The 17,321-nt window shown below is 38.7% G+C and overlaps 1 protein-coding gene across 4 annotated transcripts in view; it reads right to left on the reverse strand.

The window, feature by feature from the left end:
* Positions 1 to 1,098: 1,098 nt before the first annotated feature.
* LOC579173 overlaps positions 1,099 to 17,321 on the reverse strand; it is a 45,475-nt gene continuing 29,252 nt past the window's right edge. For all 4 annotated transcript variants that reach the window (XM_779303.5, XM_011666177.2, XM_003723435.3 and 1 more), the window contains exons 2-9: positions 14,874 to 15,042; positions 13,822 to 14,084; positions 10,585 to 10,789; positions 9,583 to 10,037; positions 8,985 to 9,222; positions 7,077 to 7,278; positions 4,843 to 5,025; positions 1,099 to 4,111 (exon numbers count right to left, since the gene is read on the reverse strand). In XM_779303.5, coding sequence (XP_784396.3) covers positions 3,812 to 4,111; positions 4,843 to 5,025; positions 7,077 to 7,278; positions 8,985 to 9,222; positions 9,583 to 10,037; positions 10,585 to 10,789; positions 13,822 to 14,084; positions 14,874 to 15,042 — 2,015 coding nt within the window. In that variant the 3' untranslated portion in view covers positions 1,099 to 3,811. The remainder of the gene's footprint in view (positions 4,112 to 4,842; positions 5,026 to 7,076; positions 7,279 to 8,984; positions 9,223 to 9,582; positions 10,038 to 10,584; positions 10,790 to 13,821; positions 14,085 to 14,873; positions 15,043 to 17,321) is intronic.

The following is a 17,321-nucleotide window of genomic DNA, read 5'->3' on the forward strand; positions in this document are numbered from 1 at the left end:
TTGACCATAAGCAGTTAACAGACGAAGTATTGTACTTCTCAGGCCTTATCCAGGTCAGGAAATACACCGAGCGGCACGGAAGTCAACGAAAAGATCTCATCCAACACGAAAAATGTTTTCTCTTCGGTTTCTGGTGCAACCAGCAGACCGATGGACTCCGAGCCGACTTCGTCTGCAGGACCGACACTACAGTGACTTGCTTTCTGTTTTTCTTCTGCCAGCGACGCATTGACGATGAACGATGTGAGTCGCGTATCGAGCAAATCAATGACGGATCATTTGATAGATTTCATCAAATTGATTATTCGGATCAAGACCGACCACGCTTATTTTAAAGGGAAAGTACTTAGAACAATGGTTGTTAATATCCTGCTATTTCTCTAAGTAGTAGTGCTCGTATAAGTGGTATTAGTGTTATTAATTGTAGTAGTAGAAGTAGCATGAGCAGCAGAAGTAGTAGTAATATTATAGTAGGAATAGAATAAGTAGTACTGATGTAAGTGGTAAAAGGAGTAATACTTGTATTATTTGCAGGAGAATTGTAATAGTAATAGCGATAGAAATGGTAGTAACAGAAGTAGTAAAAGTAGCATTAGTAGTAGTAGTAGTCATAAGCACCAGCATTAGTAGTAGTAGTAGTAGTAGTAGTAGTAGCAGTAGTAGTAGCAGTAGTAGTTGTAGTAGCAGCAACAGCAGCAGTAATAATGTTAAAAAAGCCTTATACTAGAAGTAGTTTTGTAAAGAGCAACCTTAGAAAATGAAATATGAATAACAATAAAAAGGACATGAAAATTATAATATATCGAATATAGGAATTGAATAATACGTTTAAAAGAACTTTCCTAGTGCCTTTTGATGCCACTTTGTGATTGCTTTTCACGGTTGTTAAATAAATTTTGTATCCTTTGAGTTAATTCTGTTCTTCTAATCTGCCTGATTGTATTAAACTTAATTCGATGCAAGGATAGATGCACCACCCCTTAAATAATGAATTAACAAAAATAAATTGCAATTCGATTCAAGAAAAATGTGCCCCCGTGCCACTGGCTACACCATTTTGGTGTACACACACAAAAGAAAAAAGAAGACAAATCAAGATTCGATTCGAGCATGAAAATGTATTTGACAGCAGATAATAAAAAATAAGAGACATGTTGAATATTGCATATAAACAGGCATTCATGACATTCTAGACTCATCTTTGCATATCTGTGCATATACACTCATCTTGTATTCATTTACTATTCAAATTGTATTGCAAAACCCGCCAGAAAATCTATACAAACTGATGTACTTACTTTACTTACTTACTGCCCATTATGCCTCCTGGCACATAGGGCAGCAACAAAAGTCTTCCACTCTTTCCGATCCTGGGCCAGTCTTTGGATTGTATCCCATGTGTGGTTCAAACTGATGTATATAGTTATATCTTCAAAGATACACTATGTATGATGAATCCAATGTCCATCGCTGCCATTACACAATAACTATCATTATTTTCATTAGATTTTGTTACAAAAAATAATATATATATATTATATACTTGTGTAGCCACATTTGCATAGCTACGTTGGACCTTGCATGAAACATATATTTGTTTCTAATTGCATGTAAACGTGACAACAATATATGCATTTCTTCCATCTCATTATATTCATATTTCATATCGTCGTGTTTTAAAGGGTTAATGGTGTATTTTTTATTTGAATCCAACGGTGATATTTTATTAACGTTTTACCCTGTTTACACCAAAGTAATTATATTCTCAATTGTACGAATAAGAATATAACTTAGATCTTGTTAAAAATAAACACATTTTACGAAATCAATATCCATTTCTATATGTTGTCTTATTTTCATTGGTATATACACAAACCATGAACAAAATGTATCGTACGTTAGCATTAAAATAAAAGACATATTTTGCATATGTGAGGTGCAATTATGCTCTTGAAAAATAGGTATTCTGCGAATAACTGTCCTACTTCGATATGTTATAATGACGATCTATTACTAAAGTGACAAGTTTATGGAAACCCTTACTAAGCATTAAATTATTTATCGAAACATTCATGGATGTTTCTTTTTACTTACATTCTCAGAGAATACCTTTAGAAAATCAAGTAATTTGACCATCGTGTCAAAATGTTATCTAAAATGCGTAATACATGTACATTTGTTGAACTACACATTTTCTCATTGATTAGGTGAGCGTCATACAAGTCACAGCCTCAAAGGCTCACTCCGTTCGCATATGACGCAGTATATCGCGGCGGTAAAATCGAGTCATGTGTGAACAAGCCTCAAGAAGAGATAGTATAAATCAACCATGACTCCCGCATGGCATATATATATATCACCGGGATATGTCTTTCTCTACAATGTTGGCTTAATAATATACTTACAAAACGAGCATCGAGCGACATTACCATCAATATTTTCACATATAGACAAAACGTACCTTCATAATTATAAACAACGAACATTGTGAAAAGAGTTTTCAAAAATACAGCCTGCGACAGCAAGTATGAGAAATCATACTGAAGATAATACAAAGTATGAGATATTGCACATAAGTTGAATAGAACAAATTCATTGCACATTGCTTAATAAACAATGAATAATTATTCATATGAAAAGTTTTACATAAATGAAAGTTATGCGATCATAATTAAAACATGGGCAACATATTAAGAAATTATTTCCTTCGAGGAAAATGAAACAAAACTCTAATGCACAACCCTACATATTAATCAACAGAAAGCAACAGCTTTCACGCAGATTACGAACATTGATAATTCGACAAGAAAGAACGCAGATATAGGTTCATTTCATTTGTCACAAGGCTCATCAAAGAACAATGTCAAACAATATCCCCTTCACAATTCAGCCTATCAGGGTATGTCATAGTTATAGGTCTTGCGAAAAAAATTTCATACACTTTCATGACAAATGCATTAAAATTCATAGAGAAAACGTAGAAATGTGTCACCAGAACAACAACAATGTTTACTAATGTATTCAAATTAAATAATACGTTTCCCAAGGATACTAAATGTCGAATTAGTAAATTCAACTGTTCTTTCTGATCTGTATTTGTATTGAAAGAATCTATCCTGCATCATTAGTTGTTTCCATAGCGTATTGGAGAGATAGTTGTGACATGCACATGCGTACGCACTCAAGGTTAACAAATGGAGCGCTGATATAGTTCTCTCCCATAGAGGTTGTATGTGGGAGGAAACTCTAGTTGGAGCTCCATTGACTTAACTTTGGGTGCATACGACCGCTCGTTTTACGACTATCAATCTCAATACGCTATGGTTGTTGCTGTGTTGGGAAAGCATGGTAATCATTCGAGTCCTCAAGAGTAACCTTTGCACAGAGAGAGAGAGTGTGTACATAACATTTAAATATGTTAGTAAATGATCTATTGCCTGTGTTTGGGTGTCCATTCACACGAAACCAACGAAATTATAAAGCAGTCCATTAAGTTATGTTCCAACAACTCAAGAACAGCAGTCAAAGGATAGGCCTAATCTTTCGATTTAAAAAATCCATCAGTGTCCGCCCTCTGTTGAGAGCTTTTCATCTCCATGAAGGACCTACCAGAGCCATCTATACATAGAGTTTGGCCAACTTGGTTTCAGTACGTTACAACGTGGCGTATATTTTTTTGTTCTGTGCTTGCCGAACAAAGCAGTATTCGCAATATCGTGCCCGTGTCGAACCGGGTTGGCCAAACTCTCCTAATCAATGGCACTGGAATCAACCATATACCATGATCGGCGAATGATCAGCCCATCAAGGATTAATGTCCATTGTTGGAATCTACCCCCTTGGTGCTCCAGATCTCGAAGAAGCAGGCGGTGGAGTGGAATCGGAAGAGGATCTTGAGTGGGGCGGCGATGTGGACGATGACATACCAGGCGGTGGCGCCGTAGTAGTTGTTCTCGAGGGCGAAGAGGTCGTAGCCACCTTTGAGCTCGTACGTGTTGACCAACCACCAGGTGATGTTGCAGACGAGAAGGAACATGATAATCTGCTTGGTGCGGGTCTGCTTGAAGTCTTCAGGCGGCTTGCGATGCATGGCGTCCAAAATTAGAAGCACCTGGATAAGGTAAAATGAAGTGATAAGGAATTGGGGAAGAGAAACGCATATTCAGCTTATTATCTCAATCTGTTATATATTTTGGAGTTATACACAGCCTTTCCATAATAGACTGGGACGGTAACTGGTTTCAAAACACAAATTTCAGCCTAAAAGGTCAATAACTTTCAACTATTTCTTGTCTTAGCTCTCATACAAGAGGTCTTAATCTGATCATTGCTCGGTGCTCACATCTTTGCTAGAGAATTAGTAATTACAGAGCCGACAGGAGAGCGTATTAGTACTGATAAGGCTACCCTATATGTAATAAGACCGTACTCTCTTAATACAGAGTGGACATCTAATTAGGAGTTTAGAGTGATCACCAATGTACGGTTTAAATTCATTTCAAGGTATTTATTGAAATACGCTTTTGAGAGTAGATTTCACTATTTTGAATGTGGATTTTTCACTCCAAAATGAAGTGATCTTTAAAATGAATCATAAATAGCACATTTCCACTCCTGGGCCCCGTCTAATACAAAGATTACGATCGATCCATATCAATCGGAAGTCCTCCAGTCAATCGCAAGTTTGCAGTCTCCTATCTCTTATGTACAAAGCTGTGATTGATATCAATCGCAAATAAGTTGCCATGGATATCAACACTTTGTAAGACGGGGCCCTATACAATTAAAGTGTACCATTTATTTACGTCCCGATGAAGATTTTTTTCCCCTAAAGTTTCTCACCTGCATGACGGTCTGGATCAAATGCGTAGTCTCATCCACCCAGATGAGCCCTGCGTGTTCGGACACGCCCATGGAAGAGGCAGAGGCTACAAAGGTGTAGATACCCTGCAGGAACACCCCAGTCACACACATCCATAGCAGCGCTGCGTCCACTCGATGTGCAGGTCCAGCGCTGTGATCCGTCTGTAACGAGTAAAAGGCCACCAAATATTTTCATCTTTCGTCTAAAATGAACTCTTTAAAGGAAAACATTTTAATTGTACAGTTTTAAACAAACTAATGGAGGGAACATATAGCTCCGTTTAGTCCCATTTGAGAACGCCCCCTATCGGCACAGTCCAGCTGCCTAACATGTACGTTAATTAGCCTATGGACTTTTACCCCCCAAATCGTTAAAAAATCTTGTTTTGTTTAAACGAAAAGCACATCCACCCCGACGTATGTTATCACTAGCTCTTTCATTGGAACCCTCATGTCCCATTGACTTTTGAAAGTTCACCCACCGTAATTTGATCAAAATAGGTTGCAAGCCTGTCATTGACTATATAACACATGTACAACAAGTCGAACTTTGGACTCAATTTGCCAGGCGATTGCAAGATTATATGTCAAGCACACGAAGGATAAGAAGCATGAATTATCATAGATCACTTCTGCTTGGTTCATTATGTCCATTTCATCCAACCCCCACCGTCATTTTTCCATTTAGTAAAAGCAAACATTTTGCCGAGGTAAGCAAACACATGAATATTCATGATCACCATGGACTTTTCGATTATTTACAGAGGGGTACAATTGTGCACCATATCAAACTCCCCTATTTTAAGTCAGGTATTTCATTGTATTATGTAGTTTGGTAGGTTTAATTTAATAACTGTTTAATTATCAGATATCAGCGATAGTTTAAAGATATGGAAAATGTTCTTGTATTTTATATTAAGCAAAGCAATCTCACATACAAATTCACTACCAAGTGACGTCTAATCTGCCAATTGTCGTCTGCTATATACGTCCAGCGAGCAAAAATGAGACAACCGGAGCAATATGAATGATCGACAAATTCGATTAATATATCTTATCCCATTACTGGAATAAGAAAATCAAGAAAATTCTATAAAACTACCGGTATATAGAAAGCTATATTAATGTATTAATGATCAAATAATCAAAAAGTCCCATTCATACTCCTCTGAGATGTAAATTAAATCACAGTTTCATATCAATTAAAGTAATTTTAACCGTGATTGCAAAGTAATGCGTTTTACCCGTTGCACCCGATGTGTCAATAACGCAATCATTACCTCCGGTAATCAAGCCTGTAATATAGTAATAATGACTACTATGAGAGACATAGTTGTTTTTATACGCTCAAGGGGAGGTTAGATCGCCCCGAAGCGTTCCGAGGGGTGATAGCACGATGTAACCTCCCCGAGAGCCTATAAAAACAACTATGCCTCGAATATCAAAGCAGTCATTATAACTTACATGAATACATGTGCGACTTACCAATCATGGTAATCAAGTTTGTTTACGCTATCGAGACCTAGTCTTAATGGGGTGTCTGATTGCGCACCACTCGAGTTGGTGTGCTAAAATCCTTCCCATTGAGATTAACATGCCAAAACCGGTCAATAGTCTTTTGAAAAGTGCCCTACGGGAATGGCTAAAATCACGTCCCCAATTTCGACCAATCAAATGGCTCGATTTTTAAATTGAGGTATATAAAGGTCATTAATTCACACTCTAATAATTCAAAGTAAAGTGTGCAATGTTTATTTCAAACGATATCACTTTCACAGAGACAGTGCCAGTCGCTATAGTTTTATCGCACATCAGCAAATGACAACTAGTATAACAGCGGTGAAACGGCCGTTTAATACGAGGCGTCATAAGCCAGACGGAACACTCGATCTCTCTGGTCCGGTCTCTAGCTGACGCATCGTGTGCGGGTGACATCGTCCAAAAGTGATTGCGAGATGAACAATGCACCCATAGCGTTAAATTAATGATGTGTGGAATAATGGACTTCACAGGTTTGGTTAGCGCAGGTAATAGGGACTTTTAGATTTGCGTGGACTGATACGTGTGACGTCCATTCAAGGCAGTGCATTAAAAGGACGTCGACCGTAGCAATCCACATTGTCTTCGTGCGAATCTAAAAGTCCCTGATAACCCAATTGAACCGACTCCTCATTCATGTGCAACGGGCATGCGAATACTCATCTAAATCTTACCTGCCAACCGCCTCTGTGTATTCCAATGAAAGCGAGTATACATCCCAATATCGAGACGAAATTGAGAAAGATTCGGTAACCATGGATACTGACGAAGCTCTCTTTCGATTTCTCGGGGTCACCGAGATAGATGATGTTGAGGATGAGGATGATAACGCCACACATCGTGCAGAGGACACCCAGGAGCAGACCGCACTCGAAACTATAAATAACCAATGACGTACTTAAAATGATTATAACAATAACTTAATGGAAATTATATATTGTAGCTGAGGACGTAATATAAATATAAATCATAAACTAGGGTAATATAACATAGAAAGGTAACACGAAAAGCGGTTTTAAAAACAGTTTTTTAACAATGTACTGTTTCTTCATTTTTGCTACAATTAATTCCACCTTACAGTGAATTATATCGATTTTAAGATAATATTTAGCAGAGTAAAGTAAATTTACATAGTAGCTGCGCTATATAAATTGATCTAATTATGATTAGGCCTATTATTTTCATTATGTTGATTGTAAAGTTAATAATAAATGTGGGGAACGATTTTTACATTGCTACACTGTTCTTTACTATTGCAATCACCCCTTTTTTTCTTTCGAGGTATTGTATTTCAGTGATTTGTGAGGAAAAAAAAGGATATTGGACGCACTCTGTGCTGCTATTCGAGGTATACTCATACAAGCTAAAGTGATACAGCCGTAACCATTGTATAAGAACATGTATGAAAATTTAATGTCCAAATTGACTGTTACACGACTCTTTCCAAAGTTACTGATGGAAAGAAAAAACCAAAATTGTTTTATTTAGTCTTAAATTCTTCAAAAAATATATTATCGTTATATATTAGGTTCATGGTTCTTTTTTTAGACGCGTGGCTGGTCTTTATATAATACAAAAGAAATTGTTACAATATGATGTCAATATCAGAATTATTCAGTAGAGTTTTTCTATCATGAAAGTCGAATCAAATCGTCAATATTTTAAAGCTGATACTAACTGTCCATCGTAAATTTATGTCCATTAGTGGTATACATAATCAGAACTTTAAGTATTTTGTTTATGGACTCTAATTTATATAAATGATTTTCTCTTGGGGACTAAGTTGCAGTAACTTAAAAAATAAATAAAGAGAATAAAGCAGAAGGGACAATAACGAGAAATATTTATTTGAAAAATTCAATCACTCTAAAAATGGATCCAAATGACAGCTGTAACTCTCGAGGGTGGGAAACGTTTTTACACTATTCTTTTATTTTGTACATAGAGCGTATGGATGCGTAAAGTATATAGGGAGATGTCCGATGGGATTGTCAATACAAATTTGAATGGAAAGGAATTGCTAATGGGTGTTTTATCTTACTCTGCTAAAAATCATAAAATAAAGTATAATCAATTCTTTCCATTCCGTTACTGTAATTTGTACCATTAAGCTGTCATTTTGTGGGGTTGAAAATGATGCTATAAATATTTTCCAATTTTCTTTCAGCTCGCTTTTCCATTCTGTGCACTCATTGAATCCTCGAAGCGGAAAACTCGCAACTTCTGTAAAGAAGTTAACCAGCACTTAATCAGCAGATATGTATTATTTGCTATTTTCAGTGTTTCAACTGACCATGCAAACAAAATTAACAACAGCAGGCATCACTACCATTAACAGAGGCAGATTCCGAATTTGTTCATAGAAGGGGGGTCGAATATTTATAAGAATTATCATGTTTCTCGTTTTATCAATCCCACTTGAATTCTCTAGGCCTTCTTAGTGAGGAAGCCAAGAGTGGGATAGGAAGGAGCTTTCTTTTTCTCTCGGAATTATTTTCCAGCGCACCGGTAATGTCGGCCCCTGGATCTACAAATGCCACACATGCATCAATCATTAAAATCTCGGTTGACTTCACACCTACCTAAAACTCATTTCCGTACTGTTGGTGGGTTTTTGGCTGGTGTGGACTTTCCTCCCGATGTTCTTCCACATGACGTAAGCCATGGCCGCTCCGATGATACTGTACTCCACAGTGAAGGAATACAGGAACACAGAAGCTTTGTAGGTAGCCAGACCAAGACCAGTGTCGTACTTGCCGTCCAGACACTCCTCAACCGGTGAGAGGGAGCCATTTCCTCCACCGAATGTGGTACCGTTATCTGGGTAGTGAAATAATGTAGAATCGTCTTATAGGATAATCTGGTCTTTATGGGGCAAGTCCAAGGTATTTGGTATGTTTGATGTCACATACGCATCATGGAGTTTGATCTTGAACTGTAACCAAATGTGTCATTTTATGATATCAATTATATTGACATACCCATCAGTTTTGATGAGATGCCACGACGTACATTTTTTGCCCGTTTTAGGTATTTCGTTTATTGAGTAGAATTATTTTTTACATGTATTACCAAAAGTCAATTGATGTTTTGAATGACTAATTTAAAGGGTCATCATTTTCAGCTTCTAGAGGAGCAATAATAATGTTAATAAGGTAGGTAGTGAGAAGGTTTACTCACAGATGACGTCATTCGGATTCACGTAGTTATCCATTGCACCTCCGTAACCGTAGCCGTACACAGGGTCCCCATACGCACCAAACACAGGGACTGGATCTTGTGCCGTATACCCTGCCAGCTCCTGCAACAACCTGGCTCCTGTGCTGTACCCCGGCGTCCGACTACCTCCTCCGTAGCTTGGACCGCCACCAGGGTTGTAACCCCCGCCGCCGTTTGAACCGCCACTGGGGGTGTAGCCAGTGCCGGCATCGTACGCCGTACCAGCTCCCGTTGGGTCGTAGGCAGCACCACCCGTATCGTAGCCCTTTCCTGACGATCCCTTGTCGTAGCCCTTACCGGCGCCCTTGTCGTATGTACCTTTCATGTACTTAAGCAAGAAGTCCTCCCATGTCTCTTCGATCATGGTTCGTGCCCATACTGAGACGTTGTTTGCGCAAAGGTGCATGAGAGCCATTCTGACATTGTGAAAGATAGAAAGAGAGAGAGAGAGTTGGGAACATCTCCTTTTTAACATTACCTAGATACGCTAGATTATTTTGAACTAACGAAATGAACTTATATGACGCTCAAAATATTCCAATCGTAGGAAATTTTATCCTCTTTGGACAAAAAGGAGCCCCCGCCCCCTCCCCTCTAAATCAACATAGGAAACAATATATGAATTGCACTAATCTCAGTGAATAGTTTGCAAAGGTACCAGATCTTTATTGATTTGGTTCGTATGTCATTATAGAATGTATCAGCAGTATCCCCCCTATATATATATATATGTTATATTAAGATTCCTAATGATCCAAAAAGCACAATCTAACAACCGGGCCCTGTTGCACAAAACTTACCATGGATGGTAACTTTTCCATCAATGGTAACTACCATGGAAACCTTGATTTTGATGGGCTGTTGAGCCCTGTTACCATGGTAGTTGCCATTGATGGCAAAGTTACCATCAATGGTAAGTATTATGCAACGGGGCCCGGATCAATTTTAATCTCTTAAACTCACTTGGCCAAGGGCTGCCACCTGACGATACAATAGCGGGAGAACCGCCAGAAGTAGTAAATCTGCAGCATAGTGAAGGCCACACTGAGGATCGACCCGAAGGCGAAGATGCCCCGGGCGCCACATGGCCCACCATTCTTCTCGATGTGCGACGCCGTTCTCATGATGGCCCACAGGCAACTGCCTATTCCGAAAAACAGCAATCCGACTGCATGGAAGAAAGAAGAAAAGAACCATACAAATAATTAATTTTAGATATAATGACAACTAAATGACAAACGTGCCACGATATGTTTCTCCTTCAAAACTGTCTGTTTCGAAAAGAGCAATCCAACTGAAAGAAAGATAAAGAATCAGAGAGCAAGGGGAGGAGAGGGTGAATTGAATGCATCGGACAATCTCGTTTAGAAAATGTATGCACGCACGATTACAAAAAAGCTTGTAAAAGATAAACCGGAGGACGATTTTAAGATTGCCTGTAGAAAAAAATCTTTGGTTGACATTGGCAGAGGTCTTTCAAATGTTAAAAAGGTGAAATGTTGTGAAAATTTGCGAGGCTATTGGTCTTTGCGGATGGTTGATATTTCTGTAAAACTGCAATCGCGTATGCACACATGGATATCAAAAGCTAAAATAAATTATCAGTCACTATTAACCATGAACAGTAGTATAAGAATGAAGTAGAACCTTCAGGTAATGATAGTAATGATGGGAGCAACCACAGTAGAGTTTGAATAACAAATGATAGGTAATGACTTGCACTGTCGCGATTATGCTGTGGCAAAAAATATCGTTAACTGCGTATAATAAATTAATCACTGCTGTGCATTAAGTGTACGGGAAAGTTCACAAATAAATCATAAATACATCTTCTTAAATTAAAGGAACTTGACCTTTAAAAGTATCTAGTAAACTGTTTCTTTGTGAATGTCTGTCCTATTAAAGAACAAGACACTTCGAACTTGAAGAACTACTTCAGAAACTTATCACAGTTTTGAACTGATGTAGAGCTTGAGTTATTTAAAGAAAACGTGACACTGGTTTACTAATAATATTATTCATAGGTATTGTTAAATTTACATTGTGGGATGACACCGGAAAAGGGCCAAGGTTTTTGCACTTTCACAATCACAGCTTGGATGATTGTATTAAACATTCGTCGTTTTTAATACACCAAACAACGAAAAGCCAAATGAAATTTATTATAGCTATGGCACCGGAACAATCAATTTGATTCCTTCGCTGACTCACCGCAGGTCACATTGAGAGGGATTGTGTCGTGTGCAGCGCGGTATCCGTGCGCTTTAATAGCTGCCTATGTACTGCAATATGATTTAGGAGCATCCGTGCGCTCTTAATGTCCCGCAAGGTAATACAGTCCCGTCATGTGTTTCCTGTAATCCCGCGTACACTATACTCTGTCTAAAATTAGAAAATTCAAGTTCTTGATCCCACTCAAGAACTTCTTCTCTAAGCCAATGTGCATTGATAAGGTCACTGGGACCTATATTTAAATGCAGGCGCGTGATTTTCACAACCGCAGCTATTATTGCGATGGACGGTGAGATATGAGGAATTAGTTGCTATAATAACTTCATAAACACGACTATTAATGAAAGCATGCGGGTTTATTGATAAGCTCAGGTGAAATCTTGATTTCACCTGTCATGCTTTAGTTATATTCCTATATCATTGAGATAAAATAGCACCCGACCTACATTTCGTGAACCATGTGAAACTTTCTTATACATTTCAGAAGTTAATTTCAGCCAACTTTTCACTTAGCTTTATTTCATGTTTCTGGTATCATAGCCATATAAGTATACAAAGTGAAAACCTTCTTGAAATAAGCCAATTCTTTTCTTCTTAAAAGAATGTAAAATGTAGTAAGGTGAAATAAATATTGTTCTAATAAATATTTTTAAAATTTGGACTAAAGAGTTTTCTAAGCGTTTTTTCAGATTTCGACAGATGAAGCAAATAAAACCTACGTGCAAAAGAAATTGATTAAAAACACGATATTAATGTGACCCAGGTGCAAGTGTATCAAACCTTTTGTTATTATTACTCATTTGTTATCAGTCATTTGATTCAATTGCTTATCCGCACGTGATAGTGAACATGTTCCGCTTCCTGGGGAGTATTCCAAGCAGCCGCCATTTGACAAGCGAACACATGCCAATCTAACCACATTAGCGTTCACATCCAACCTGGTACTCATTCAACACCTGGGTGGAGAGTGACAAATGTATATTAATGTCTTGCTAAAGGACATTAGTGTCACGGTGAGACTCGAAATGTGACTCATGTGATCCACAGTCCGGTGACATATCCACTAGGCCACAAAACCTCTACAACAACAACAACAACAGCAAGATATTTCCACTATGTCGGGACCTCACAGTACGTCGTGACCCCCTAAAGGTGCAAGCATCCATGTTAGCCGTACTGGCAATTTTTACTGCTGTAGGAAACATTGTCATCGAGTCAACCCCTTCTACCTTTTGGCATTTACGAATCTCGCCATTCTTAACCCCCAACTCATCACCCAAATTTGGCCCCACCCAATAAAGGGCATTGAACATGTTCTGGTAAACTTGAGCCCCTTTCCAGGTTTACTGTTTCATCTTCTTCTTATCTTTGTAAAGCCACATGCCCTTCACCGTCATCCAATTACAATTGGAATATTGTAAATAATATTCCTCGTCAATCCATAACCTAAATCTGATCTGGCCGTTTGTGGTTAACATTACATAATATATGTCCACATTGATCGCCTTGTACCATTGGCTTTCAAATGTGGCTTATAAGTCGATTCAAAGAAGAACATTGTACCTCAAAATCACTTGGGTTAGGCAGTCCTACGTTGTCCAAGTTTGTTTCAAAAGTCTTCTTTTCCATTATAGACGCAATGATGTATGAGGATCAGCCCAGTCCCTGGTATATTGTTTCATTCACTTGAAACTCGCTGAATACTTTAAGAATGAAAATGTTGGCAAGACTATGTCTGTTAACAGTTCCTTTTTTTCCTGCAATTGTTTGTCGACTCAGGGTTTATTAATGCATTTTGCGCAGTCAACAACTGTTGGAATAAATGCAAGGGTACAAATTAATATTCCACAGCCTACAGATCTATACCAATATGCTTGTTAGTTTACATAATGTCCTATAGAAATGGCATTTTTTTTGTTATCACGGGTTATATTCTAAATACATCATGAACGCTGGAGAATTAATTACCATTTGAATATCGGCTTCCCGCCTGGGTATCGATTCTCTCCTCGTCGTCGCTAGAGGGCAGTGGTCTCTTTAGTACTATGACGACGATCATCCAGGCGATGGAGACGAGATAGAGGAAGATGAAGAAGCCTTCGACGTGACTCAGTAAGACGGGTCGAGCCTCCGTCGAGTCCCGAAGGAAGACCTGCGCGGTGTCGAGGACAAACACCATGGTGACCACGATCAAACCGTGCATCATGCTCATCAGTGTCCACAAGTCTTCACTATAAAATGGTAAAGAATATTGTAAAAGATTATTTTCTCACTCGATATGAATTACACCGCAAATCAAAATGAAATGAATAACATAACAAAACCTGCTTAAAATTTAACAAATTACAGGTTTGATCTACATGGATACATTTTATCTAATTCTGCAACAGTACCCTTTATATTGTGATCGGATAGAAGTGCAAGAGTTGATCATAATATCTAATTAAGATATGAACTTACTTAACCCCATTTATTGCCAGAGGCGTTCACTATCACAGTCAATGTATTTGACTGTATAATTTGTTTGTAAAAAGGTTTTCGAATACTTTGACATATGGCTCTGCTTATGAAACTTGAATGCAAATGGAGATTTGTTGTTCGCCAAATAACCTTGAAGTGCCGCTGCGCCGTTGGGATTCAAAACCCGAACCATTTGGTGCATATTACGGTGCCTTACCCACGCGGTTACGATACCCATAACACTACTACCTTAAGTCCGTTGCACTAGAGACGTCATTTGCCTGACGCAGGACTGTGTGCGCCACCGATGATATCTGAAACAGGTGTGAAAACGGTATTAGCCCCGCAAAAAACAGGTGTGAAAACGGTTTATTTGCCGCGCTATAACCCTACTCGGGTGCAGGTCCAGCTTAGCCCGGGAACTTGCAGTGCTAACCCACTTTCGAAAAACCAAGTGCAAACACAGAAGAAAGCCCTTTAACTTGCAGGGCTAAAAACCCTCAATTAGCCCCGCTAAAAAAAACCAGGTGTGAAAACGATAGACTCAGACTCCTACTTACTCTGGTTCATGGTCGTCGTGATCATCAAGGCCGTGGAAGTTATTGCACTCGGGCTCCATTCCGACGTGAACCCCCGTCGGGTAGCGCAGACTCAGCTCCAGGGTCCCCATGTTTTGTTGGTCGGACAGCGACGAGTGTGGACGGTGTGGGTTGTTGCCGAAATTATACGCTGTACGGAAGAGAGAGAAGAAACAAAAGGAAACATAATTTAGGGATAAGTTATCGGTGGTTTTCAATGCCTGAGTATGGTTTATGACATTTCCAGTTGCAACATAAAGTTGATCGCGCAAAATTCCATTTATTTTTCACCTGATGAAGCCTTGTACACATTTTTTTGAAATTCAAGATACGTTGGCGTTGATGGAACATTAAAACAAAACTATTTGCAGCCGAAAAAAAAATCAGTTCCTACTAAATGTTTGTATTACATTCCCTTTTTTTCGCAATGTATATAATAGTAAGGATAATAATACTGTTTATAATGGTAATGATGTTGTTTACAAGCTTCGGTGCTGTATTCCTGAGAGCCGTGTTATTATAATGACCCAAGCAATTGCAAGGTACTCATCTACACCTGGCCGGAAAGTGGCAAATGTGAAATAAAGTCTTGACAAAGGAGGTAGTGTCGGGCTGGGATTCAAACCTTCAACTCTTGGATTTGAATTTCAAGAGAATCAGCCACTATTGCACGTCCCCTACACTGTTTCAAAGCCTTTAAAATACTTGAGAGGGATGCTAAGCCATTATGTTTTGAACGTTATGCACATGAATAAGTGGATCCACATTAAGTAGGCCTATGGTATCTGGAATAGAACATCCGCCAATGACAAATTTGAGCTCGGAGCAGTTGCAGGCGGAAGTTGCAGACAACCTTGGCTAGTTTGCCACAACTGTTCAGCGCTTCTTGCGTAAAACCTTTAAAAAGGAAACTCATGAACTGCAGAGGCTCCCTCGTACAGTCTCGTCATCCCTGGATAGGCCTGCTTAAGTGTATAGAACTTGATTCTGTATATTAAATAGAAACGCTTCTTGAAGATATAATGGGAACAATTTTATACTATGAGTGGGTAGCTAATCTTTGAAAGCGCAAAAACAATTGTTATTGGTGGGACAGCTATTCCAAGTCATTTTGAAACATAGGTGACCTGACACGTGCATCTACAATTTATGTTTGTCTGATCATTGGATTAAGTGAATACTAGAGCAGTGATCAATGAATTGACAAGACTGAAGTCAAGTTATGTTCTCTACAATAATTCCAATTTTTCTTCTCCTGCTAGAAACCTTCATGAAGATGAACCAAACATTGCAAGCGTTTACTTGGAAACGTATGCGATACCAAATATTTTTGACTAGGCCTAGTACATTTAGGATTAAGCTTTGAAATTTCACACGTTTTAAGGTCTCCTTGAAGAAGGAAATAGTTTTAGCCAAAGAGGGACAGATTCTTAAAAGTCATCTACGTATCAGTCGCCTCTTTCGTCGACGACACATCCACAATCAAGCCTTACACTGCCCTACTGTTGAGTAGTTAACCATCGAATTATATTTAGAAAGGGCTGTACTTGTATATAAAGAAGGGGCTAATAAGGAGATCTATTTACACATTACTTACTGAATCTATAGCGAAATTATTTTTAAAAAAAATCATTTTCCCATAAGTTCACCATTTTCTCATGAAAATTTTACAAAAAAAAACATTCCTAGGTATCTACAAAATAAATCCATGTCTTAAAATAGGGAGGGAGGGTGGAGAAAGAGGGGGGGGGGGCAAATGAGAGAGCAAGTAAGGAAACTATAAACTGGCAAAAGTGAGGTTAGCTAGGAGATGTCGAAATCGAAAATGTTTAAGCGTGTGTGGGCTTGTGTCTGTGTTTAAGAAAGAGAGAAAAAAGGGAGAGAAGGAGAGGTTAGGGAAATGGATTCATGGTCATAAGATGACAGACCGATCATGACTTCAGGAAACCTCTTCAAGGCTCATGTAAGTCAGGAGATAAATGTCAAAGCATCCCTCAAGCAAAATGTCACATGGCCAATCAATACATAGAAACAACAACAACAACAAAAACCAAGTAAAACAGGTGCAGATACATCGGCGGGCGGGCTCATACATCAGCCTCAATCGAATATTAAAATACAGAAATAAAGAAGTTAGTATTTCTTTCCAAAAATGAGAGTAAGAGGAAGAGAAACGGTGAAGGTTAATATGAAAAGGATGGCACTCTCACGTCACCGTGTTCACTTGATGTCCTTGCTCTCTATCATGCACTTAAACGAGTAAGACAGGTGGCACCCCGCCCATGACAACAGTGCCCCCCCCCCCCCTCCGCTCCTCCGGCTGGAACCACGTTATTGGACTGGAAGAACATCTATGTCGCTACGGTAAATACGTATACGAAGACCTTAAAGAATACAGGAGAACTCAACTCCGAGCAGCAAATGAGATGA

The sequence above is a fragment of the Strongylocentrotus purpuratus genome, unplaced genomic scaffold (genome assembly GCF_000002235.5).
Source record: "Strongylocentrotus purpuratus isolate Spur 01 unplaced genomic scaffold, Spur_5.0 spur5_scaffold_7, whole genome shotgun sequence".
Taxonomy (NCBI): Eukaryota; Metazoa; Echinodermata; class Echinoidea; order Camarodonta; family Strongylocentrotidae; genus Strongylocentrotus; species Strongylocentrotus purpuratus.